Source organism: Stigmatopora argus, chromosome 13, assembly GCF_051989625.1.
Source record: "Stigmatopora argus isolate UIUO_Sarg chromosome 13, RoL_Sarg_1.0, whole genome shotgun sequence".
Taxonomy (NCBI): Eukaryota; Metazoa; Chordata; class Actinopteri; order Syngnathiformes; family Syngnathidae; genus Stigmatopora; species Stigmatopora argus.
In genome coordinates this window covers 5,665,061-5,690,911 of record NC_135399.1, presented here as the reverse complement: position 1 = coordinate 5,690,911, position 25,851 = coordinate 5,665,061, and the positions used below count along the sequence as shown (strand labels likewise).

General features: G+C 37.9%; 1 protein-coding gene across 2 annotated transcripts in view; it reads left to right on the top strand.

Moving 5' to 3' along the window:
• The window catches only part of igsf3 (immunoglobulin superfamily, member 3), a 115,571-nt gene that overhangs the window by 76,707 nt on the left and 13,013 nt on the right, over positions 1–25,851 (top strand). For both annotated transcript variants that reach the window (XM_077616835.1, XM_077616834.1), the window contains one exon: positions 2,920–3,336. In XM_077616835.1, coding sequence (XP_077472961.1) covers positions 2,920–3,336 — 417 coding nt within the window. The remainder of the gene's footprint in view (positions 1–2,919; positions 3,337–25,851) is intronic.

Here is a 25,851-nt window from a genome sequence, read left to right as displayed (position 1 = left end):
GGGTGGAAGATGGGGGGGCTTTATTTTCTCACTGACATAAAACCTGGGCTGGTATTATCACTGAAAGGATACATTTCACCGTGCAAAAATTAGCTAGTCTAGGTACATTATCTTTTTTCCTTGGGAAACATTAGCATTCAATGCTACCATTGCCTCGATTAATCCACTAAATTAGAACTAATCCATTATCAAATGGAGCAACCACTATCTGGATAGTCGACAAGACGTTAAGACACATTGACACTCAACAATAATATTTAATTAATTTCTTTTGAAATGATTATTGCTATGTTCATTACAAACAAAAGGGAAAAACAATTATCTCTTAATTTATTTGTTAATCCTTTGAGGCAGCTCGGCGGATTGAGTGGTTAGCACTTCGGCCTCATAGCTCTGGGTTCAAATCCAGGTCGGTCCACCTGTGTGGAGTTTGCATGTTCTACTCTGGCCTGTGTGGGTTTTCTCCGGGTACTCCGGTTTCCCCCCACATTCCAAATACATGCATGATAGGCTTATTAGACAGTCTAAATTTCCACTAGGTATGAGTGTGAGTGTGAATGGTTGTTTGTCTCCTTGTGCCCTGCGATTGGCTGTCCACCGATTCAGGGTGTGCCCCGCCTCTGGGTCCCCTGGGATAGGCTCCAGCATCCCCTGCGACCCTAGTGAGGATAAAGCAGTTCAGAAAATGAATGAATGAATGTTAATACCTCATTTTGTTAGGAATTTAACAACTCTTGTATGGAAAAAAACTTTGAAACTTTTTTAGAAACATTGACTTAAAAATTGTTCAAATCTTATTTTATAATATTTATATTTTTTAAATTATTTTATATACCGTATTTTCTCGACTATAAGGCGCACTTAAAAGTCTTAAATTTTCTCCAAAATAGACAGGGCGCCTTATAATCCAGTGTGCTTTATATAAGGAAAAATAAATAAAATGTGTCATTCATTGAGGGTGCGCCTTATAATGCGGTGCGCCTTATAGTCGTGAAAATACGGTACATTCCAAATAAGGGGAAAACATTATTACATTTATTATCTTTTTATTCCTTATTCTTTTTATATTTAATTTTTTTTTAAACCCAGTAATTTAACAAAAAAATAGGGCTATTGTTGACATAAAAACTGTCCAAATCTTAATTTTTCAGCAACTCAACAATAAAGAAAGTGGAAAATATCTATCTTGAATATAAAAGGAAAGATCGCTGCCAATCCTTCCGGTCAAAATGGATCTCTCAAGCTCCAGTACAAAATAGCTGACAAATAAAACGGGCCGTCCCGATGCCTTTTAGCATCAAGTTCTGTATACAATTGATATCTATGGATACAGTGATTAGAGTATGTATTCCCCATTTAGAATTCCGGGTCAAAATTCAATTACATACGTAACCCAAGTCGGTCATTTATTCTTAAAAAATAATGTTGTTTTTGAAACCACTCATGTGAAGAGAAAGCTGGCATGCCATGCAGTCGCTGACTGTGGCAAACACACCAACACAATCCCTTTGCTACAGGACATCTCACTCTCTCGCATACCCTCCAGGGTTTTGTTAGCAGGCAGCAGGAGTCCATTAGGAGCCTATGAATTCAATTAGGTTACTGTGACTGTATATAATACCTGGAGCATTATGCTGTCAGTCGATTGAGAGGGCAGGTCATTGTATGACCCAATTAGATTTTCCTTTTTGCAACAATAAGTCTGGCAAAAAATAAAGTTTAATAAAATTAACGTGGAAGCAACAGTACTTTTTGCTAGTGCTGGGCGATATAGAAAAAAAAATCTTGGTATGCCACGATTTTGGGGAAAAAAAGTTAGGTGCAACTGCGTTTGTCTTAGTAGATTGTGATTTCATTGTTTCGTGTGTGTTCATTTTCCTTAACTCATCACCTGCAATTGACGCCTAGTCAATGTTGTTGTTGAAAATTTTGACAGTTAGTCTTTTATGTGTAAAACAACTCATTTTTAAAGAAACTCTGTTTTATTCAGCATTGTCAAGGGCAGCCAATTAGTTAATTACAAAAATAAGCATCTGATTTCATCAGACTAAATCTGAGAACCTTTACTGTTTTTTTAAACCCTTTCTGGTTTATTAAAGGTAAATTAAAATGAAATAAATGAATGATTGAATGAGACAATATTTACTTGAAGTTGAAAAAAAATAGAAAATGTAAGAACTTTATAAAAAATCTTTATACACTTAATTTTATTTAATATTTAAAAAGAACACTTGCATCAATAATCTCCACATTTTTTTTGATTCTCAAAATAACTTTTTTCAGGTGATTTATGATTAACTGTCGATTACTCTATTTAACTTATTGGGTTCCATTGATGGTGCTAGGAAAGAATGGATTTGGTGAATATTGATTCCCTAGATGAAAAAAATGAGAAAACTACAGGGTAGAAGAGGGAAAATAAATAATAACTCAAACTGTTTCATCGTATATTAGGATAAAGCTTGCAGACAGTTCTCAGTATGTGTTATTTTCCTTGTAATATGTATTTAATGTTGCAGTTGTGTATTGGTAATGAATGTGTTGGGACCCGATTTTTTTTTTTTTTAGGAAAATAAACTTAAATGAAACATCTATTGTACCAGGACCTGTACAAAAATTGACAAAGGGTGTCGTATTACTTTGAATCCAAACGCCATATTGCGTTATTTTTATAAAGAAAAAAAATGTTTATTTTTTTTAATTTAGCAAAACAACATGTTAAACATTGAAGCTGTTAGAACTATTGGAATGTTAATGGTGTTTTCCTTCGTGTGAATGTTGTAAGTGGTAATTTACCAAAGTTACTCTGTGGTCAGTGTTGGCTTTTAAGACAATTCTGGTTTGTCTTGCACGTTCAATGAACTGTATGTTAATGTTGCATATCTAATCATTGTCCTACCTATGTTGTCTCCCCATCAGAGTCCTCCTTCATGGTTTCTGCCTCATCACGGACGCCATCCGTGACTTACGGAGACTCTTTTGACCTCCTCTGCCTGGTGAAGCCCCGCCACAACCCCCGCGTGCCCACATCGGTCACGTGGCGCTTCATGCCAGCCGGTGCTGAGGAGGGCGAGGGAGACTTCAAGGAACTGGTGACTTTCACCCGGGAGGGCACGCTGCAGTGGGGGGAGCAGCTGCTGGGCCTGGGCACCCGCACCACTGTGGATCGCTCGCACTCCAATACCAACTTCCGGCTGTCGGTGACCCGGGTGGGTCGGCGGGAGGCCGGCAAGTATCAGTGCACCGCCGTCCTGTGGAGGAAAAACTATGACAACAGCTGGAGCCGAGTGGCCAATCGCACCTCCAACCTGTTGGGAATCAGCGTCGTCCAACCAGGTAAAAGATATTCATTCATTCATCATCTGTGTGACTTCTCCCTATGAAACCATTATTTTGATAGGCAACTGCTTAGCAATTACTTAAATCGCTCATGGTCATTACATTTTAGCAGGAAATGCGCTTAACTTTCATTTAAAATATTTTAAATACAATTTTAATACATTTCATTTATTTTCCGAACCGCTTATCGGTGGGGGTGCTGGAGCCTATCCCAGTTAACTAAAGCACTAGACGGGGAACCCCCCTAATCAGTGACCAGCCAATCAATCGCATGGCGCAAGTTGATAGACAACCATTCACACTCACACGCATATTTAAGGGTAATTTAGACCCTGCATGTGTTTGGGATGCAACCGGATTACCCGGAGAAAACCCATGCAATCCTGAGAAAAACCTCCACACAGTGAAGATCTACCTGGGATCAAACCTTCGACCCCAGAAGTGTGAGGCCAAGGCGCTAATCACTCAGTCACAGGGCCGCCTGAATATGTTCTATTTTTGTAAATTGTATTTATTTTGATTCTATTGTTTACTAGTTTATTTATCATACATAATTTAAATTATATTATTTAATGTGTAAAATTTATATACATTTAATTTACTAGTTTATTTATTATACATAATTTAAATCTTTGATATTTAATCTGTAAAATGTATATACATTCAATTTATTAGTTTATTTATTATACATAATTTAAATTTTCATGTCATTTAATCTGTAAAATGTATATACATTTAATTTACTAGTTTATTATACATAATTAATTTTTTTATGTCATTTAATCTGTAAAATTTATATACATTTAAAATATTTATTTGATATTTTATCATTATGGGGGTGTTTTTTTCTTGTTGGTCGTTTTTATTTTATTCAACAATATCTCGAATTGATTCATCAGCTGTCCAACTAGTTGTTTGTCCATTTGCCAATCAATACATTTTCGATTAGACGACCAAACTCTTACTTCCATCGCTTGAGAACGGAGAAGAGATCCGCTTTCTCTAATTGCTCTTGCTCCATGCTTTTGCAACTAATTGGAGCAGACGTGGGCATTTTGCGCGCACAACAGGGTGGAGTCTCCTAATGGAGCTGGGCGGACGGAGGGCTAAAGATCCCACAGGAAGAAAGAACAAAGTGCAAAGAAGGCAAGAAGATGGGAAGCCAGTCCCCGACGTTTGTGCGAAAGCGGCAAAGTGTGATAAAGAGCGTCTTTTTCTCCTTGAACTTGTGCCTTTCTCAGTGGAGGCATTAAACTGTCCACGTCAACTGCACTGGACCCGTGTGCCCCACGCGCACGTACTCTCACTTCCAATTAGTGGCTAAAGTCAAACAACAAATGGCCGCACAGATTCACACCGGCCCAATTTGGCTCAGTGGCGCGCAATAGCACAATACATAATTCATAATCTTTTTGCACGGCAATGCACTCCTAACAAAACATTTTTTTTTTTAATGAACTTGGATTACGATGCAGACACTCAAAAATAAGTTTAATCGAACCCAACACTTAATTCTTATTTTGTTTGACATTTTGATACCTTTCTTCTCCCGGGTTGGCTCTATTTGCCCCGCCTCCACACTGACTTTCAGTCAACATCGAGGGTTGTTTGAGTTTGTATTCCCTTCAAAATATTCCCAAAATGATGCAAACAAATGTCCTCACAATAGGATAACGCACAACCACTTGCATACGAGAAGTAGTATATACGCCATTCACACTAACGGGAAAAAAAACAGAAAAAATGCAATGCTCCGCCCAGTGCTCGCAGAGACATTACAAAGAGGGAGTTGCGGGGAGAGAGACAGTGTCTATGATGTTCTTATGAGTAGCATCTTGCGTCCGCTGTCTGCTCGTATATCAAAATTTGCATTAGCATCACTGAACTCCGCCGCACTGTACATGCGCAAGCATACTGTTAATATATATATATATATATATATATATATATATATATATATATATATATATATATATATACACATATATATACATGTATATATACATACATATATATATATAAACAGTATGCTTGCGCATGTACAGTGCGGCGGAGTTCAGTGATGCTAATGCTAACACTACTAAATGGATGTGATACGTTGACTCCCCAAACCAAAGTAAAAAGAACTGTGCTTCTTTTAATTTGCAATGGCTGTCAGAGTATGTACAAATAGCAGAACGAGTGGTGATACTGGATGACGTCTTTTCCTTTTCAAGTGAGAATGATCTACTCTGCAAAACATGCAGCGATGTGAAAGTTGTAATCGAGTTTTGCAATGGAAAGATATGGACTAATTGGATGCTAGAGTACCTCAAGCGACACATTCAGCAGATAAGTCCTTTGATAAAGTGTGAGAAGTGAGATGGAAAGAAGTGGAAAAATAATGTGACATTTAAGTCAGATTTATGCATATTCTCGTGTCATTTATTAAGATGTTTTATGTATTGATATTAAACATTACATTTTTTTAATGATCATTTATGCGTGGTAAAACTGTACCTACTGATGCCAGGTGTGATACTAGTGTTTTGCCATAGTGGGAACGTCTGGTGTTTCTCACAGTGGTCCTCAGTGTTCTCAGGGAAGTTGTCTGTATGCCCAGCAATGTTCCCTCTAATTTTTCGTTGGTCTGAGCAGAAAGTCAACCTCCCTGAGCGCACTGAATACCAGTGTGAGCGACATCATCGGTACTCGGATGATTCGCCTAAAGACGTTTCGCCGACGGACGTTTGACAGACGGGCAGGTCGCCGAATGAACGTTCGGCGGAACGTCCATTCGGCGACCTGTCCATTTTTCATGTAAAACATGCTGTAAAACACGAAAAACATAAGTGGACAGAGCTACTGCCACTTGCTGCCGCTTAAACGGCGCCATCATGGGGAAAGGGGTAAAAAAAAAATAAAAAAATAAAAAAAAAAATCCGATTTTTTTTTTTTTTTTTTTTTTTTTTTACTGCGCGCCATATGATTGCTGCTGCGCAGCGAGGACGAGAGTAGTGCGCAATTGCGCACGCGCGCAACTTAGAGGGAACACTGATGCCCAGACATATGATAATTTAGAGGGAACATTGCATCCAATCCATTTTTACTGAAAGGTGGCAAATGAATGTTTGCTCAGTCAAAATGTGTTAGACGTCTTGTGCTTACAATATAGTGTGAGTGTATTCACACCTGCTCTGTTTGATTTTGACTAATCCCCCCAAAAATTGTAGTGCACGCTTTTTGGGTTAGTGTTACTAAAAACCAGCAAACTCTGGTGTGGAGCAAACGAGACCTCGCTGGAGAGGTGGTTTCAGTTCGCTTCCAAGCGAACTGTGGTGTGGTTCACTAATGTATGTTGGAAAGTGACTGCACCCTGCTTCAAACCAGTTCTGAAATAACACACCTTATTGCTCCTAACAGACTTAGCAACATAGTCTGTGGTTAGCAGTATGTTGTGGTTAGCAGTATGTTGTGGTTAGCAGCATGTTGTGCTTCGCAGTCCGCAATGTGTTGTGGTTCAATGTGGAGCAATGAGGAGATAGAAGGTCTACTTGATATTTGAGCAGACGGCAACATAGAAAGTATGTTGAAAAATACACGTTTAGCACTTGGATGAAGGGGAAAGGCTTATGAGCAAAACACTGAAGTTCCATGAGTCTGTATTTTACCGCGCCAGGACCGTTCTGTCCAAAGATTGAACGAAGTTTGCACGTGTGGGTTTGTTGTCAAATCCTGCAACTCTTGGGGAAATTTGCTAAGTGAAAAGGAACCACACCAAACTGCAAAAGATACATTGTTTTCTGGTCTGAAAGCAAACTTTGGACTTTCCTGGTGGCAATATCTTCTGAAACATAAGCATTCATAGCTTGTCCTCCCAATTTAAATGAATTGGAATTCTGTTGTTATTACGGGCACACAATAACTTACGAGGCTCATAAAGAGAGAAATTTGTCCATTTTTAGTTTAACAATGTCCTCAACGATTAATCAATCTAAATTCTTGTTGATTTATTTGTTGATGAAACATGGCATCCATTCAAGACTTAGATCTGACAGCCAGCAGTCGAGCAAAATGTAAATGAATGCCTGAACAGCACTTTTTATATTATTTTTTTTCCTGAAGGAGCCTTATGTAGTATTTGCTCTTCAATTATTCATTAAATTGCCCTAACTTTTTATAGCCATTAAAGAAACATGTTTAGTGGAAATACTTATAAGACAGTTCTCAATGGGTGAGGCAAAATTTTCCCATTCATTCATTTTGTGAACCGCTTATCCTCACAAGGGGTCCCAGCTGACTTTGGGCACAAGGCAGGGATTGGTGGCCAGCCAAATGCTGGATTTTAAAAGATTTCTGATTTGATCTGATCAGTGAATAACAAGATCAGTTCTCTGTCTTCTTCTAGGCTGCTGCACTTTGTAGGCAACATAAATTACTTTAATGTACTGTAGTTCCACCTGCCGTCATGGTGACAGAAACACAAACGTGGTGCTCCTAACTCAGCTCTTTGTACTGTATCTTTATGTCAATATGACAAACTTCCATTTTGAATATGAACAAAGTTGACAAGCTTGTGCTATGATTGTCTTTTGTGTTACTCTACCTCCCTAAAAATTATTATTATTTGTGCACCTATTTAACTATCTTGCTATTTCAAACCCCTGCATTTGAAGATTTAAGCGTCATTTACACATTTATATTTTGGTAGATAATATACATAGGTTGCAGGCTGCACATGCTGTATGTTCAGATTAGATTAGATAACTTTATTCGGGAAATTTCATTGTCACAGTAGCAAGAGGGTGAGAATACAGACACAGGAAAATAATAATAATAATGGTAATGATAATGGTAATGATAATGATAATGATGGTAATAATAATGATAATAATAATGATAATAATAACGATAACAATAACGATAATAATAATGATAACAATAACGATAACAATAATGATAACAATAATGATAACAATAATGATAACAATAATGATAACAATAATGATAACAATAATGATAACAATAATGATAACAATAATGATAACAATAATGATAACAATAATGATAACAATAATGATAACAATAATGATAACAATAATGATAACAATAATGATAACAATAATGATAACAATAATGATAACAATAATGATAACAATAACAATAATAATAATATAATTCCTTTTTAGACGTAAATTAATAGGTAATAAATAAATGAATAAATAAATAAGTGTGTTGCTGATCATTACTAACGTTCATGTGTAATTTGTGAGCTTTGGTTTTTCCTTATTGAAATGCAATATCGGTATGAAACTGCAGATTGATTTTATCTGAAAACCCAAAGTAGAAGGGAGACTGTGCACTTCAGTATTTTGATCAATTTGTACCATTTTTGTCCCAATTTTATCCACCAGTCATACATAATGTTCATTTTATTTGTGGCGCAAAGTACACAAAGATTTCTTTGTCACTGTCACTGATCAATTTCCTCTCGACAATTTACAGTATGATCATTGTCACAGATTAAATAGTGGGTTGGCAGATAGAGGAGGACCTTGAACTCATCCCCTGCCTTTTCAGGTTAAACCAAAACTAAAGCACCCGCCGGGAAAAAGTAAATGAGGTTTCAGGATGATGAGGCCATTTCCAAATAACTCCTGAAGGGCCACTCGCCGTTTTCTCCAGCGCGGCGGCGGTTAAGGTCACCTCGCAGATACCAGCGCCGTCTGGCAACGAACGCGCGTGCTCATTTCTGTTTGTGTACGCCGATCGATATGTCGCACTGAGGGACGCTTGGGTTCGCTCACGGAACTACATTTCAGGGGCCCCCCGTGAAAGACTTATCGATCACCATATTCTGTCTTTGTTAGTGCAAATGTTTCCCACAGGCACTCCAAAGGACACATTATAACTTAGTTTGTTGTGCCATAACTTTTAAAAGAGCTGATCTTTAGGGCCAAAAGTTCGCTTTCTTTGGCAGAATATAGCCCCTTCTGATAAATCAAGTTCGAATAGTGAAAATGCTTGGAAAAAGTCACAACTCCACAGACTTTATTGCTCCTTTTTTATATTAACACATTTTTGGATTGGATTGGATAACTTTATTCATCCCGTATTCGGGAAATTTCGTAGTCACAGCAGCAAGAGGGTGAGGATGCAGAAATAGGAAAGGCATTTTAGACATAAATAGATAGGTAATAAGTAAGTTAATTAATAAATACATGAATAAATTTATAAATAAATAAGCGTGTTGCTGAAATACATATATATATATATATATATATATATATATATATATATATATATACACATATACACATACGTGTACATACACATATGTACACATACATATATATAAGCACATATATACATACTTACACAGATGTACATGCATGCATACGGTAGGTCTTAACACTCAGCCATTTGTTTTGTTAAAGAGCCTGACAGCTGATGGGAGGAAGGATCTGCGGAAGCGCTTCTTCCTGCAATGAGGGTGCAGCAGTCTATTGCTGAACGAGCTTTGGAGGGACTCCACAGACTCATGCAGGGGGTGGGAGGTGCTGTCCATGATGGACATCATCTTGGTCAGCATCCTCCGCTTTCCCACTTCCTCCACAGAGTCCAAAGGACAGCGCAGAACAGAGGTGGCCCTCATGACCAGCTTATTCAGCCTGTTCCTGTCCCTCTCCGTGCTCCCGCATCCCCAACAGACCACTGCATAAAACATTTTTAAAAATTGATGATTTAACGGGTCCTGCAGTGTCGGAAATAACGCCGTTAGATTCGTTACGGCACAAACCGAAACTAGTTTTTCTACTTTAACTTCTAACGCACCCCCTTACATTTTCTTAATCTATAAAGGCAATATAGAAATGGTGAGTGTTTCCCACGTTACTTTTGTTATGTGATCCAAGTGAAGTTTCCCTACCGTGTTCATTTTCTGTACTTATGTGTGCATGTCAGGCACACAGTGAGCAAACATGATTGACGTATACTCAACTGAACCTCAGCGCCGCGCTCACATCACACAGCAAATCATCCCCAAACCTCACTGGTCCCAATCCCTCAGTCTGAATGTAATGTTCAAGGACTCCACTCATTTTACCGGCATCTCCGTTGCTTTCTGTAACTCTGGTGTTCCTTTTTTTGTCATCTTTGCGTTCTTGAACAAATCTCGGACTCCATGTGGCTCCTCTCGGATAGAGCACGTCCCGGAAGAAGGGATTGATTGGCTAATATAGGGTAAACAGTCAGCTGAACCCAATAAGGGAAACAGTTTTACAGAATAGGGTGGGTTTTACTAGTATGGCCTACTAAACACAGACACAAACCTGAGAGGGAGGGTGAACATTATACCATCACAAGTACAGGAATTTGGCATTTGGAGTATTGCACAAGGCTTAAGCTATTTCCTTTTTCTTTTTAAAATACCTCTTAAATAGAGAGGTACTTTTACATAGGTTTAGTTGATTCATATTGTGCTTATTTTTTTATATCTCATTTCTCATCTCATTTTCTGGACCGCTTTACCCTCATTTGGGTCACAGGGGATGCTGAAGCCTGCTTATTATTTTATGTATTTGATATTGCCCAGCAACTTTTGTTTTGAAAGCATGTTTCCTAGTCCAAATTTCTGAAAGTTATATTGTGCCAACACATTTCATGTTAGTTGGAAGTTTTCTTATATCTTCCTGTGCGACAAAACAACAAAAATGCTTTTTAAAATCATAATTCATTTTTTTAAACTAGTTGCGTAGTTGCATTCATAATTGAACAACTAGTAAAGTAATGTTACTTATTCAGAGTATTAAATATAACTCCACTTTTCAAAAGTAACTTGAACAACACTGGTCCTTGGAGAAAATAGGCAGATTTTTAACTCATTAATCTATTTTGATCAACTAATCATATGAAATATTTGCAAACAATTTGTATTTTTGGACCATTTCGTTGCTGTTTTTTTTTTTTTTTTAGATATTTGAGAGAAAAATCATTTTGAATATAACGGCATATCTAAAAGATGATGTTATTTTGAACCATTTTTCTTCAATTATGCTTGACAAATTGATATATCAATTAAGCGGTTGTGAAACCCAGACCTGTCCAAACCTCTTTTTTGTATCTCTTAACTCATCCAGACCCACGAAACGGGGTGGGGGATCACAAAGGAGAGAATGGGGAAGCAGTGAGTGGGAAATGTCAAGTTTATTGAAACACGGAGTCTGGGTGGGAGGTGAAGTGGTTGCGGTAAGCACAATGGAGACCAACGTGGGTGGCTGCTTATTGCCGGGTTGACGGTGTCACCGGGAAAGTGGATGTATCCAACAAGGGGCGTGCAGGTCAGGTCCTGGGGGCAGAAAAGAAAAGTCATGAGCCAGGGATGAAAAGTCAATTCACAAGGAACGTGAGAAAAAACTGAAGGGGAAAGATGACAACTTAATCGGGTGACCTGTTGGCACTTCTGCTGGGCTTTTGTAGCTGACTGACAATAGTACAGTAGTCTTGTTTATTCTTTCATTCTATTTTCTTATTTTTACATCTTAATTGTATTACAAATTTAAATACAGTAGTACCTCGACCTACGAGCAGCTCTACCTACGAGATGCTCGAGATACGATGAAAATTTCGATCAAATAATTCGCCCTAGATACGACAAACATTTCGAAATGCGAGAAAGCCAGGTGGCCATGACATGAGAGGCTGTTTATCATTGTAGCACACTTTTTTGCCGCATCTCTTTTGTGTATAACAGATATCTACGAGCACTGAACGATTTATTCAGACGAGTTTCTGCTACACATGAACCAGAAAACGCACAACGCGCATGCGTGGGCAAAAAGAGGGCTTTCTGGGTAATGAAGTATACTCGTGCACACAACACCGATAGCCAATGGCACCCTTTCTCAGAATAAAACTTCATTACCCTCAATCAATACGTGGGTAAGCTCAGCTGTTGCATTTCCTGTTATTCCTTCCTTGGCCCTGTTAGCTCCCGCAATCGCTCAGTCAAGACTACTTCTCGTTGGCAAGTGGTTGTGCGTTATCCTATTGTGAGGACATTTGTTTATCATTTTCTGAATATTCTGAAGGGAATACAACAGCAAACAGCCCATCGATAGCGAACGTGAGGGTGGAGGCGTGGCAAACAGCTAACCCGCAGAACGAAGGTAAAAAAGATTAAAACAAAATTAGAATTCAGTTTTGTGTAAAAGTACATTAAAACGTATGTTTGAGTGTGTCTGTATATATTAATCCAAGTTAATTTAAATTTGTTTGTTCGGTTACGAGTGCGTTGCCGTTGATGATAATTATTTTTTTACATTGCAATATCTATTAATTTCGATTTTTTTACTCTTGAATGAAAGCATGGAAATAAAAAAAAAAGTTTGCTTCTTTATTTCTTTTTAAATTATTTTAAAAGATTTAAATTTGATAAATGTCATTTTTTTATGCAAAACAAAAATATGATGATAAAAATGATAAATATTCTCTGCTTTCTCTGATCCTTGATAAAAGCAAATGAATATTATTTTTATGTATTGGTTAAAAGTATAGTAGTTAAACAATAGATAACATGATTTTTACTTGAGCCAATGAGTCATCTGATGGCGAAAGTAATGAATGGTTATTAGACAATCCAAATAATGGTTTTGTGTGTGGCACTTAAGTCTTGCATATGTGTGTGAAATGAGGTGTGAGGAAAACCCAGCGACTGACCAAATCCATAATTGAGGACCCCTAAATCACTCTTCCCTCGGTACCTACTCAATATTTATGAGCCTCCTCGCCTGCGTGGCATCCGTGTCGACGTCTTCTCGTATACATCTGCGCTCTCGGATGAATGGACGACTCCCGCGTCTTTCTCACCGGGTGCCCCAGAGAATTTTTCCTCAGCTTCTTTTGCATATATACAGCAACTTCGACTCAGCCCTGATTCCCTGCGATGCAGGGGTGGTATCTTTTCTGGCAGCTTCTTCGTGCTACATTATAGCAACGCCTCCAATCGAAAGGGTTATATTAGGACTGTTGTTACGATACTAATACACACTAATACCTCAGATATGAGTTTAATGCTTTTGTCTTCCCTTCAAAATATTCCGAAAAGGATGCACACAAATGTCCTCACAATAGGATAACGCACGACCACTTGCCAACTCGCCCGGGAAGTAGTACCCCTCTCGTATTAGTGAACAAGCTCCGCCATTCGCACTGACTAACGGGAAAAAAAACACTGAAAAAATGCAACACTCCGCCCAGTGCTCGTAGAGACATTACACGAGGGAGTTGCGACCAGAAAGACAGTCCCCATGATGTTCTTATGAGCAGCCTCTCGCGTCCGTTGTATTATTATTGTATGCTATATCAAAATGTGTCTCGTATTTCAAGATAAATATTTGCCCGAAATTTTACTCGTATCTCAAATTGCTCATATGTCGGGGAACTCGTATGTCAAGGTATGACTGTATGATCAACTCAAAATTGAAAAAAATCAAAAGAATTACCCGTTGCCATTTTGACTAAACATAAAAAGCAGATTTTTAAATGAAAAAAAAAGAACTTGTTCAGGGTTCCTTACATTGGTGATCAGTATTTTGGACAACAAGATAATAACTGTGAATTGCCAACAATAGAAAGAGGGAGTCACACTAAATGCGCAGGAAATGACCGTGGAATGGTCCAAAATGACTTATAAGTCCCCAAAACGAAATTGAAGTGACGTGGAATTAGCTGAAAATCAACAAGAACTGACCAATGAAAAAAAAGTGACCCAGCAATCCCTGAGAACACGTGTCAAAGTGGCGGCCCGGGGGCCAAATCTGGCCCGCCGCATCATTTTGTGTAGCCCGGGAAAGTAAATCATGAGTGCCGACTTTCTGTTTTAGGATCAAATTAAAATGAAGAGTATAGATGTATATTAAATTTCCTGATTTTCCCCCTTTTAAATCAATAATTGTCATTTTTTAATCGTTTTTTTCTGTGTTTTTAGTTCAAAAATCATTTTGTAAAATCTAAAAATATATTTAAAAAAAGCTAAAATAAACATTGTTTTAGATCTACAAAAAACTGAATATTCAGGGCTTTTAATCCAGTTCATTTAATCCATTTATTTAAAAAAAATCTAAATATTATATCTAAAATGGTCCGGCCCACATGGAATCGAGTTGAGGTTAACGTGGCCCGTGAACCAATTGAGTCTGACACCCCTGCCCTAGAATTAAGAGCATATGGTCTATAATATACAGGAAGTGACCCAAGACTTCCCAAAAATCTACTGAAAGTGACCCAAGACTGCCTCAAAAACTACTGCATGTGACCCAAAATCTAAATTAAGTAACCCATGAATGAAATTAACAAGGAAGTGACCACAAATAGGTGAATGAATTTAAATTCATACCAGAATCTGAAGATGATGGTTGGATAAATGTGCATTACAATCCAAAATGCAATGCATATATTGCTTTAGCCGAAATGTGGCTATCTTGTTTTAGTTCCAAACACCTTTTTTTTCACTGAAATAGCATTACTGAAAGCTGAAGTTGCTCGGTAGCCTTTATTTCTCTTACTACTCGAGACATCTTGTCCGTGAATGGCTCGGTGGAGTTCTTTAGTAGAAGAGCAAATGTGACATCCGCTTTCCTCCTTTAGATTTTGCCTCTTCTTGCCCCCGTTGAGCAGCTAAAACGGGCCTTATCAAGTTCCAACTTTGAAAATATATTTTTTTGCTGTTATTCCCACATCCAGTCAAGCTCTTTTTTTATCACACTGACTGCACGCACTAATTACAGAGCGAGAAACGTTTCAAATTAATCCTTTCTATTACCATCCGGAAACACAAATTAAAGACAACAGAACAACGGCATATGATGATGATTAAATGATACAAATAGTGAAAATATAGTTTGGGGGGAGGGTCTTTGAGCTCTAGTGTAGTGGATGAAGTGAAAGATTTAATCTTATTTTATGTTGTGCAAAATATTTTTCTAATTCAAAAAGTCCACAATTCATATTTTCAGATTTTCTTTTGGAAAATCACTTTTAAAAGATCTGATATAATCGTTAATAAATGATAAATAAAATGATTTTCAAAATATTTGAAATAATATTGCTTTCAGTTTTTGGGTTAATTTTTTTCATTCCTTTTTAGCCCAACAATTTTCATTTAAAGTGCATCCCTATTTGCATGTACATTTTTTCCCTCTGCCAACATTTTTATCTGCACGTGCATGTAATAGTGCCAAAAAAGGGCATTGGGCCTACTTCCTGTTTCAGATTGCATTCACGACCCAATTCCATCACCCGTACGAAAGGACTCCACTTACATCGTCTGCTGTGGTGTACTTCATTTCTATTTCTTTTGAATTATCCGGCACAGGCTGCAAGCAGTGGGTGGTCTATTGCCTAGCGCAATCAATCTAATGTGGGCACGCGACATGCAAACACAGCAGGGAGGGGGCCGACCTCCATCTTTAATTTTCTTAGAGGATCTCTCCCAACATAATCCCCCTAAAAGACATTAGCCCATGTCATCCCGTTCCACGTACACCGGCCGTATTATTACTTTTCTCTTTTGTGTCTCGGCGCCGCACAATAATGACGAACGGAGCTTCTCTGTGACCCAATCTCAGCGTGATATAAATCGTCCACATTCGCATGGCAAACACGCACATAATTATGCAGAATTTTCCCTAATGGAAGTGAAGTTTAGATTGATGACGCTTTAGGGAGTTCAATATAATTCTTCCCATCATTTCAGTTGTTATGCGTCTAGCATGAGGAGTGGGATGTTATTGGACGGGGCTGAAGGAAGATGGGATGACGCTTGGGGAGAGAAGAGGGGCTGGCGCACTTAAGACTGCACCACGCGTGAACCTTTGACTTTGATAATTCCTTTGCCAACCAGGAGGGAAAATTAATATTTGTTTTGTTTTTTCCCGTAAAGACGTTGGTACATTGGACAGTGATAGAATTGGAGTGGATGTCTGTCACCATTAATGGCACTAAATAACAATCATTCAAATTGCCAGAGAGATGAGTTCTGAACCTAATGCAAAAAAACAACCAACATTTTATTTTATTTTTATTTTCAAATTGTCTTTTACTTTTTGATATTTATTCATTTTTATTTAATTTTCATTATTTATGAATTATTTTTGTTTGTTTGTTAAAATATTCTATATAAAGTATTACATCTTATTGTATTAATTTCTTTTGTATTATTCAATTATTGCTCATTTCTATTTAATTTTATGGCACTTATTAAAATACTTGATGTCTGCAAACCCTCCCAGCCATATTTGGCTGACATATTTGGTTACATATAGTATTTTATTTAAAAAATGTTAATATTACACATTTTAAAAATAAGGTTAAAGTTAAGAGTAAATATTGCCCTTTTTATTAAATAAGATATTCAATGGAAAAGGAGCAATAGGATTTAATTTTTATTTTACATGAAAACGGTTAAAAATACAAGAAATGTTCACAATTTTCTCTTTATTTTATTTGTAGAGTGGTTTATAATTTTTTTTCAGTGAAGGAATAATAACCAGTGAATCTGATCTCTTCCTAACTCATTAGCAGCCATTGATGACGCTGCTTTTGACGGGGAAGGTTTGTTCAATCACCCCTCACAGTCAATATGAAATGGACGTCTTGTGCCGTCAGTAGTGTCCTGAGTTTTTCTTGCGTCGACACTCATAATTCTATTTTAATGTCTTCCCAGTCCCTATGCTCTCACTTAGCAGCATGTTTTTCTTCAGCACGCTTCTTTCACCCGCTTGCGATTTTTCAATATTTTATAATTCCCCGAATCCCTTCTATACCTCGTAATTCTCTGCATTATATTTACATTTTTCTTCAAACAGCTTTCTCGCCGCTGTTTCATGAATAATAAGCATAGCGTGTGGTGCTCATCCTGATAGCGCGCAGGGTTATTGCAGATGACAGGGCGCTAAATCTCAGTTTTTTAGGGGAGCTCGGATAGTTTGGTGGGTTTACCTGAGGCGGCACTCTGCGAGTGCTACTTCCAGTCTTTGATTCTGCCCGTTTACCAATATGCAATATGCTCACCCACTTGCTCCCACGGTCACCAAAAAGCTATAGGTTGAAAGATGAAATGTTATTTACCGTATTTACTCGCATATAAGCCGCATTTGTCGGAGACAAAAAATGATGACTGAATCGAGGGTATGGCTTATATGCGCATAAAAAGAGGACATGCATAAAACTGCAAAGTCACAAACACGAAACGCCATAACGCCATGATGCCATGACGCAAGACAATGCGGCCGATACGGTCATTTATTTCAAAATAGAGAAAAGATAAACAGATAAAACGCTAAACAAAATTAATTTTGATGCCTATGAGTGAAATTCAAGAAAAAAAAACGTATCTCGCATTAAAAGTGAAAAAACTCACTTGTGCTTGCCACCGCTCACTAAAAATGTAAATATATTCATTCAGCTTCCATACCGCACATCCTTGAAATGGGTGCGGGGGTTGCTGGAGCCTAACCCATCTGACTTCAAGCTTAAGCTAGACTACACCCTAGGGTAGACCGGGGTGCTCGGGCAAAACCCACGCAAGTCTGTTGAGAACATGCAAACTCCACATAGAAAGGTCCAAACCTGGGATTGAACCCTCGATCTCAGAAACCGACGGGCTAACCACTCGGCACCAAGTCTGCCCACAAATAAATAAATAAACAAATAATATAAAAGACAATATTTACTTTTAACATTAAGTGCAATTGACTGCAGTAGACATCCACTCCATTTATGAGCAAGACAGCCTTTCCTGTCAAATTCCACCGTATGTGACTTTTCATATTGTTTCTTTCCATCTTTTTTTAAGCGTGTTTGTTTGTGCGTGCCACGGCTGCAACTGTAATTGAAGTCGTAACTCAGCAATAGCTTCACTGATGCTAGGCGGTCACTTAGCGGCAGAGTAGAGTGGATGTGGCCTCGGATGGTCGCTCTTGTCTCGTAATGAGTGCAGGTTCTTTACCCATCTTTACCACTTTCTTTCTTCTTTTTTTTACGATTTGGCATTATTACGTGCCAAATAGTGCGTTACCTTCCTACTGTTAACTTGTTGACTCGGTCTATTGTGAAATAATGTTCCCAGCGTTTTGTTCATTTTAGTTCAAAACAGTATAAACAGATTTTAGGTGTTGGGTAATCTCAATCTAAAAATTATACATGTTTTCGCTTTGAAGTAGATGCTAAATCAAGTTAAAGTTACTTAAAATATAATAATAAAAATGTAAAATAATAATCAAAGAAATCAAATACGATGAAAAGAATAAAACACCATTTTATGTATGACGGAAATGAGTAACAACAGCCATCTAAAATGAAAAAGCATAGAGGCTGCTTTGATCTGATCACAACAATAACAATCGGTGGATAATAAATAATTAGTATAAAATACATTTTACATTATGTTTTTGTGTGTTGTCTGACTCTGTAGCTCACAAATAACGACACAGACCAGAAACAAAAAACAAAAAACCTGAGGCATTCTTTGTTTTCACCATTGTTTGCTTCAAATCTAGTACCAAATTGGTGTGGGGTTTTGATACTCAACTCTTCTCAACTCCTATCGGTAGAAATGCAGTGTGGAATGACGAAAAAAAACCACCATCAGTGAACCAGATCTACGTGCATGACATTTAAGTGGCTTTTACAAAGTTAGAGGGGTACACTTGGAAGTACTAAAGAATATGGATGTTTCCGATTTCCCTGGGAAGGAAAGTGTTTGTAGCATCATCGGATTGTACCAGCTTTATTCAACTCTACATGTGTACATCCACGTAATTAGCCTGCCTTAGCAAGTTCTATCTCTTTGACACAATGGGATCATCCATCTATTGTTGTCATTTCCATAGTAATGAGTCTCCCAATTCAGAAGGGGTTGGGCCAGGGCTTCTTTACTCCAACAATTGCGTGGCATGGTGAGGTGGCTTTAGCCAGGGAGACCCAGCCAAAGTGAGTTGTCGCCCGGAGATCAAGTCATGTCAAACACAGCAGGAGTTCCAGCCAAAGATTAACTGTGCTAATGCTAATGCTAAAGGCGGAGCAGATTGCTGTTAAGACTCGCTAAGTCCTCTGGAGAGGGCGCACGTTGCGTTCCAAAATTACCACCACCCCCACCCGACTCGGCGCGTGTTATCAGCTTCCCTGTTTTACATCTCTCTCATCTCCAGTTTTCTAATGCCAAAGCTACAAGGCTACAGGCTTGAAGGTGAGGACAGGGAATCGGCTTGATTGGATTCAACCGTTTTCAACAAACTACTGGCGCGGAACCACTAAACTTGACCTCGTTTAGCAGTAAAAGAAGAAAATCAATTACCGTATTTTCTCGCATATAAGCTGTATTTTTAACTCAAAAAATGATGACTGAATCAAGGGTACGGCTTATATGTACACAAATTAGACTTGACATGCACGAAACTGCAAGATGACAAAGACAAAACGTCATACATAACGCAAGACAATGAGGCCGATACGGTCATTTATTTCAAAATAGAGAAAAGATAAACGGATAAAACGCTATACAAAATTTATTATGACGTCTACGAACAAAATAAACAAAAACTTATCTTGCATAAGATGTGAAAAAACTCACTTATGCGTGCCATTGCTCGATCAGGGCGCCGCCATCTTACCTTTTACCAGTAGTTAAACATGCTCTGACTGCCCAGACGCGAGTACCCTTGATACATGTGGTCGTAGTGTTTACCATGTCAGCACAACCCAATAGTTGTTAAGGCTGATCGAAGGACTTGCGGTCGATCATTAAAATATCAGCCTTGATACCTGCGTAATGTGTATCTCATGCATCCAGATACTCAGACACACTTCCTGGTTGTACTGCTCACGTGACTTGCTTTTTGAATTTGTCCACGTGCAAGCAACACCCTTTCGGAATGTGCAATCCAGCAGACAATCGTTTCAATTCATACTGTATCTCAGAAATACCACGTGCGATGGTTTTTCTTAAGATTTTCCCTAAAAAGTAACACATTTGTACTCCCTATTAAAACCATGAATATGGAGGTAAAAATTGTGATCCGGGAGGCATCTTATACGAGAGAAATTGTAAAATTCAACGATTCTAAGGCAATTTTAAGGGTACGGCTTAGACACAGAGGCGATCAATATGTGAGAAGATATGGTATTTTTAACTTTTTTTTCTTCTCATTGGCAGTAATAGATGTTTAATCCATTTGAACTCGGGGACTTTGTTCATTTGTTGCCATTTCGAATGGATTGGACAGACAAACTCCTTTAAATTCACAGACATGTATCATCGTGAATGGAGCTGATGATGCTAATTCAAATTTTTGTACAAAAACTGACATAATTGTGTTATATGTTCAAGATAACTCAACAAGAAATATAGGGATTATCCTCAAACATGCAGGATATATTTGTAATGAAATAACAGGATATTCAATTTTTGGGTGGTTATTTCAAAGGAATGTTGTTTGTTATTTGCCTATTTTACTCAAATTTGCTGGTTAGGTGATATGATGATATGCTTAGACAGAAGTCTGCTCTTTTTTTTAAATTACAAAATTAACAACTAAATAAATAAGCGAATATTGCAATTGCCTGTCTCTGTCAATGGCACTGAAATATTATTATCCACCACAGTCTCTCTCTTTGAATACTTTAAACGAGTGCAACACACTCGCGGCTCTCCGGCAAGTTACACAGCGCGCCGGTCATTAAATACATATTAGAAGAGGATATCTAAATAAGGAAGACCCGCCGGCACCTTTGGATGAGTACTCGAGGCGCTATACATATTCATAAGCCCAGGTGAGGCTTGTGGAATATTCATGAAGCTGCTGTCAGGTGATTAGACACAAGTTGATCGGGAGAAATAAATCAGAGGAAGAGCCAGCCAGAGGAAAGGTGATGGCTGGTCAAAAGTGTTTGGAGGAAACAGAAGATAAGCCTTTCAGGTATTAAAAGACTCCACATGGAGCAGAGACGCAGATTGGAAATGAGTTCTAGTCCATACTCATTTGAGCATCCCAACACTTGCCCTTTCTTACCCGTTTTGCAGCTACTTTGAAGTTGGTAAAAAAAATGGATTTATAGTTCTTCACTCTCCACTGACTCCCTCTGTTGTTGTGCAAAAACGAGTTGTGTGCTGGTGCTTTTGGGGTTTGGGTCTTCAATTTGAAGCATACTTCCTTATCAAAATATAACCCAAGCCTTTGTGCACAAAACAAAAAACAAGGAGGGGGATTTTCCCTGCTACAAAAGGAGACAAATTGGGCACACGTGGGAACGGGATGAAATGATGATGATTTTAACAGACAACTAGAGACTGTAATATGTGTCTGTGTACACTGTAATGACAGAACATGGCCAGGAAAAGGGCTGAGGGTGGGCTGCAGGATGCACAAGTGGGACAGGATAAGATCTCTATTTTGAACCTCTCTATGACACATTTGAATACGAGTCGCAGAGCGACAATCAGAGTTTTAATTAAAATTTTGCTCAATGGTTGGCGCGCTTTCTCAGTGCAAGATGGAATCCCTGTGGTCCTATTTAAGTTAGCTGGATGTTCACCCAGGTTGCCCTGGAAACCGCAACGGCCTATGAATCGGATGGCAGCTCGTCAAAGTCAAGTTCAAGGCCAACTTTAAATCGGTTCAGAGTTTCTTGCTGCAATACTGTCACCTTTTCTGCTTTCCTGCTTCACCTTTGCGGCTAAATAAAATTGCGGACATTCGCCAAGAGAAATTCTCAGGCAAGATACAGAGAAAATGAACAATTTACAAATATAATTTACGGAAATTCGATTCAAAAGCTTATTACAAATCTTTCAAATGTCAGTCATTATTTGTCAATTCAGTTATTCTTTTGTATATTTTTAATCACATTCACTGACAGTGATAGACATTAATTTCCTTTGAATTCTCATGGCTGGCATTGTATGATTGTTTCAGTGCCATTGACAATGATAAATGTTGAATCCATTTGTTAGTGTGCGTTTTAATGGAATTTTTATGACCAAGAACCATACTCTGTGAAGAACACAAATAAATATACCTGTTCTGGCAGTGAAATAGTAAAAAGTAATTAGTTTCTGATGTACATTTCAAAAAAGAAAATTAAAAAGTACCGTTTCTCTTTTCATTTGATTAGTTAGTTGTTAGTATTTTGTTTTAGTAATTTTATTTTAGAAAGGGGACAAACAAATAAACAGTTAGTATTCTCATGTATCTTTAAAATGTTCTTTTTAACATTTTACCAAAGCGAAAATGAATGTTATATAATCGTAATTTATTTTTTAGTTCGTATCTTAAACTTTTTTGATAGAAAAACAAAAAATTAAACAAAGAGCAAACTTGTTCATTAATTTTAAATTAAAACAATTAAAATACAAATTAAAAAAAAACATAACGGGAAAATAAACAGTAAACCGGAGCCCAAGCAAATGTGCCAATTTGACCCTAACAAGTAAAATAATGCACCATTTTGAAAAGGCTTTTAAAGGTGATACGAGTGACTGATTAGTTGGAAAACAGCCTGGATTGTAGCATTCCTGTACTACACATTCATTGATGTTGCTAACACGTCTCTCTCCCCTTTGCATGTTTGAAGTGGAAAAGCAAGTAGGTTTAAAACAGCGAAGCATAAAAATACAGAAGTGTTTTTGCGAGCCAATCAAACGACAAAAGAACTTGTGCTGGCCTCTCGACATTAGTGAGCTTGAGAAGTGACGTTTAAATGTCGAGTTAAAGCACAACAGAGAAACTGTTGACAATCCCGTTTAAGCGAAGGCCCCCGGAGGCTCGTTAAGGGAACGCCACCGACGCAAACTCCACACTCCGCTCGCTGAAGCAAGGCGTGTATACGACGGGCCCGCCATGTTATTTAACGATTGAACTGACTCCCATCACACTATATAGTAGCCCTAATCGATGGTGCGTTCACTATTATCTACTGATCGTATAGGTTCCTTTTATGTCTTCTCATGCAACATCAACTCATTGGCTTTCACTGACAGCAATAGATGAATATAGCCTGGCAAGCAAGCCCAATTTTGGCCATGAATACAAGATATGCTGAATTCAGGTCGGATGCCTTTTGTCATGTGCCAACGCGTAGCATGCGCTACATCCGTCGCCAAATGCTCTTTTGTGTTCGGACCAACCTTCACATTGCCAAAAGTTGAAGCCTGACTACTTGCAGTTCATAACGTAAAAATAAGGTAACAACATCAGCCTTGTCATTCTGTGACTTTCTATATCCTAATTTAACTATCTTTTTAGACTACAAACTGCCAGCCAAAAACAAAAACCCGACAACAACAACAAAAAACAACTGGCCAAAAAAAAAACAATTCTTTAAGTATTAGTTGCAGGCCCTGCCAAGCTACGGAAAATGATTTTTTAGCAAGGGTGTCAAACTCGGGTTGGTCCGCGAGCCGCATTAACGCCAACGCCATTTCATGTGGGCCGGGCCATTTTAGATCTAATATTTAGATTTTTTATTGTATTAAAAGAACTGGATCAAAAGCCCTAAATAGTCAGTTTTTATAGTTCTAAAACAATGTTTATTTGAGCTTTTTTTTCTTAGTAATGGAAAATTTCTTTTAATCATGTTTTTCATTTCAAATGGAAACAAAATATATTTTTAAATTATGTTTAATATTAAAGGGGGAATGGAAAATATTTGTATATTTAATTTTAGATTTTACAAAATGCTTTTTGAACTAAACACACAAAAGAAAAAATTGCATTAAAAAATGGCAATGATTGATTTTAAAAAGGGGAAAGTCAGGAAATGTAATGTACATCTATAATCATTTGAATTTGATCCTAAAACAGAAAGTCGGCACTCATGATTTACTTTCTCGGGCCGCACAAAATGATGCAGCGGGCCAAATTTGGCCCCCCAGACTTTGACACCTGTGAGTTATAGTCTTAAAATGACAGTACAGTGGTACCTCGAGATACGAGCTTAATTCGTTCCGGAACTGAGCTCGTGAATGCAACCCACTCGTAACATAACATAAACAAATTTGCGGGGAGAGAGACAATGCCCATGATGTTCTTATGAGCAGTCTCTCGCGGCCGGTGTCTGCACGTACATCAAAATTTGTCTCGTATCTCGAGATAAATGTTTGCCCGAAATTTTACCCGTATCTAAAATTGCTCGTATGTCGAGGTATTACTGTACTTCAATTACCTTACATTAGTATAAAAGGCATTTATTTTGTGTTGATACAGATGTTACGTCACCAGAAGTCTCATCCTGTGCAACCAATCAACAGCAGTTTTGTAAAAATAGGCAACAAAATTACTTTAATCCGGTAATATTATCCTGTAATAAAACCATGTATGACTTAATTCACATATTATCTTAATCCTGTAATAAAACTACCGTAATTACTCGAATATAACGCGCACTCGAAAATAACACGCAGGTAATTTTGGGCCAAAAAAATCTGGAAAAACGCAGTACTCGAATATAGTGCGCACCTAAAATTTCCCGCTGACGAAAATCAGAAATCTTACCTTTTTTTCTTCGTTTCACGATTGTTTTGTTCAAACAAATTTATTCATCAGAATCCTTCAAATGAAGAGTTCCTCTCTCTCTTTGTCTGTCCTCTCATACATCTCTTCGTTGAGAATCCTATCAACGTCCACGCTTCCTTCATCCACTTCCTCTTCCTCCCACAACACATCATCCGATTGGCTTTACGAGATGACGTAAAATCCGTGCGTCAAAGTGAGTTTGACAATGCTTTTTTCGATCGAAAATTTGTAATTTATTTTAGTTATTGATTATAACACTGAACTGAGAGAGGGTGAACTGAGACGGGTACGAGGCTAGAGGGGGGCAGTGGTGGTCTCGGCTTTACGAGATGACGTAAAATCCGTGCGTCGGCTTCACGAGATGACGTAAAATCCGTGCGTCGGCTCTACGAGATGACGTAAAATCCGTGCGTCAAAGTGAGTTTGACAATGCTTTTTTCGATCGAAAATTTGTAATTTATTTTATTCAATTCAATTTCAATTCAATTTATTTGGCAAGAAAAAGCACCAGGCTAAGGGCCATGTAACAAGACCAAAAAAATAAATAAAAAAATAAAAAAATAAATAAATAAATTAGTTCTTGATTATAACACGCACCCCCAACTATTGGAATTAATTATATAGCAAAAATATGCGTGTTATATTCGAGTAATTACGGTATTTACGTAAAACACATCACTATTACAATGCTAATTTTGTAATATGACTTTTGTAATATTACAATGTATGATTATTGCGACTTTAATCTTCTAATATTTTCACTATTCTCAGAGCAGGGCGTGGCCTGCTGTGCTCAAACTGGCACCATTGTGCTGTTCGCTAGGCCAGCTGTCCCCCTTCCACGCGCCATTTTATTGACAACAAGAAAGAAAAGGGGCCGGTCTGAACACAGCAATACATGGTGTGTAATTGTGCCTCCTGTGGTTCTGGCTGGATTTCAAAATAGGTGCTCGAGGTACGGCTG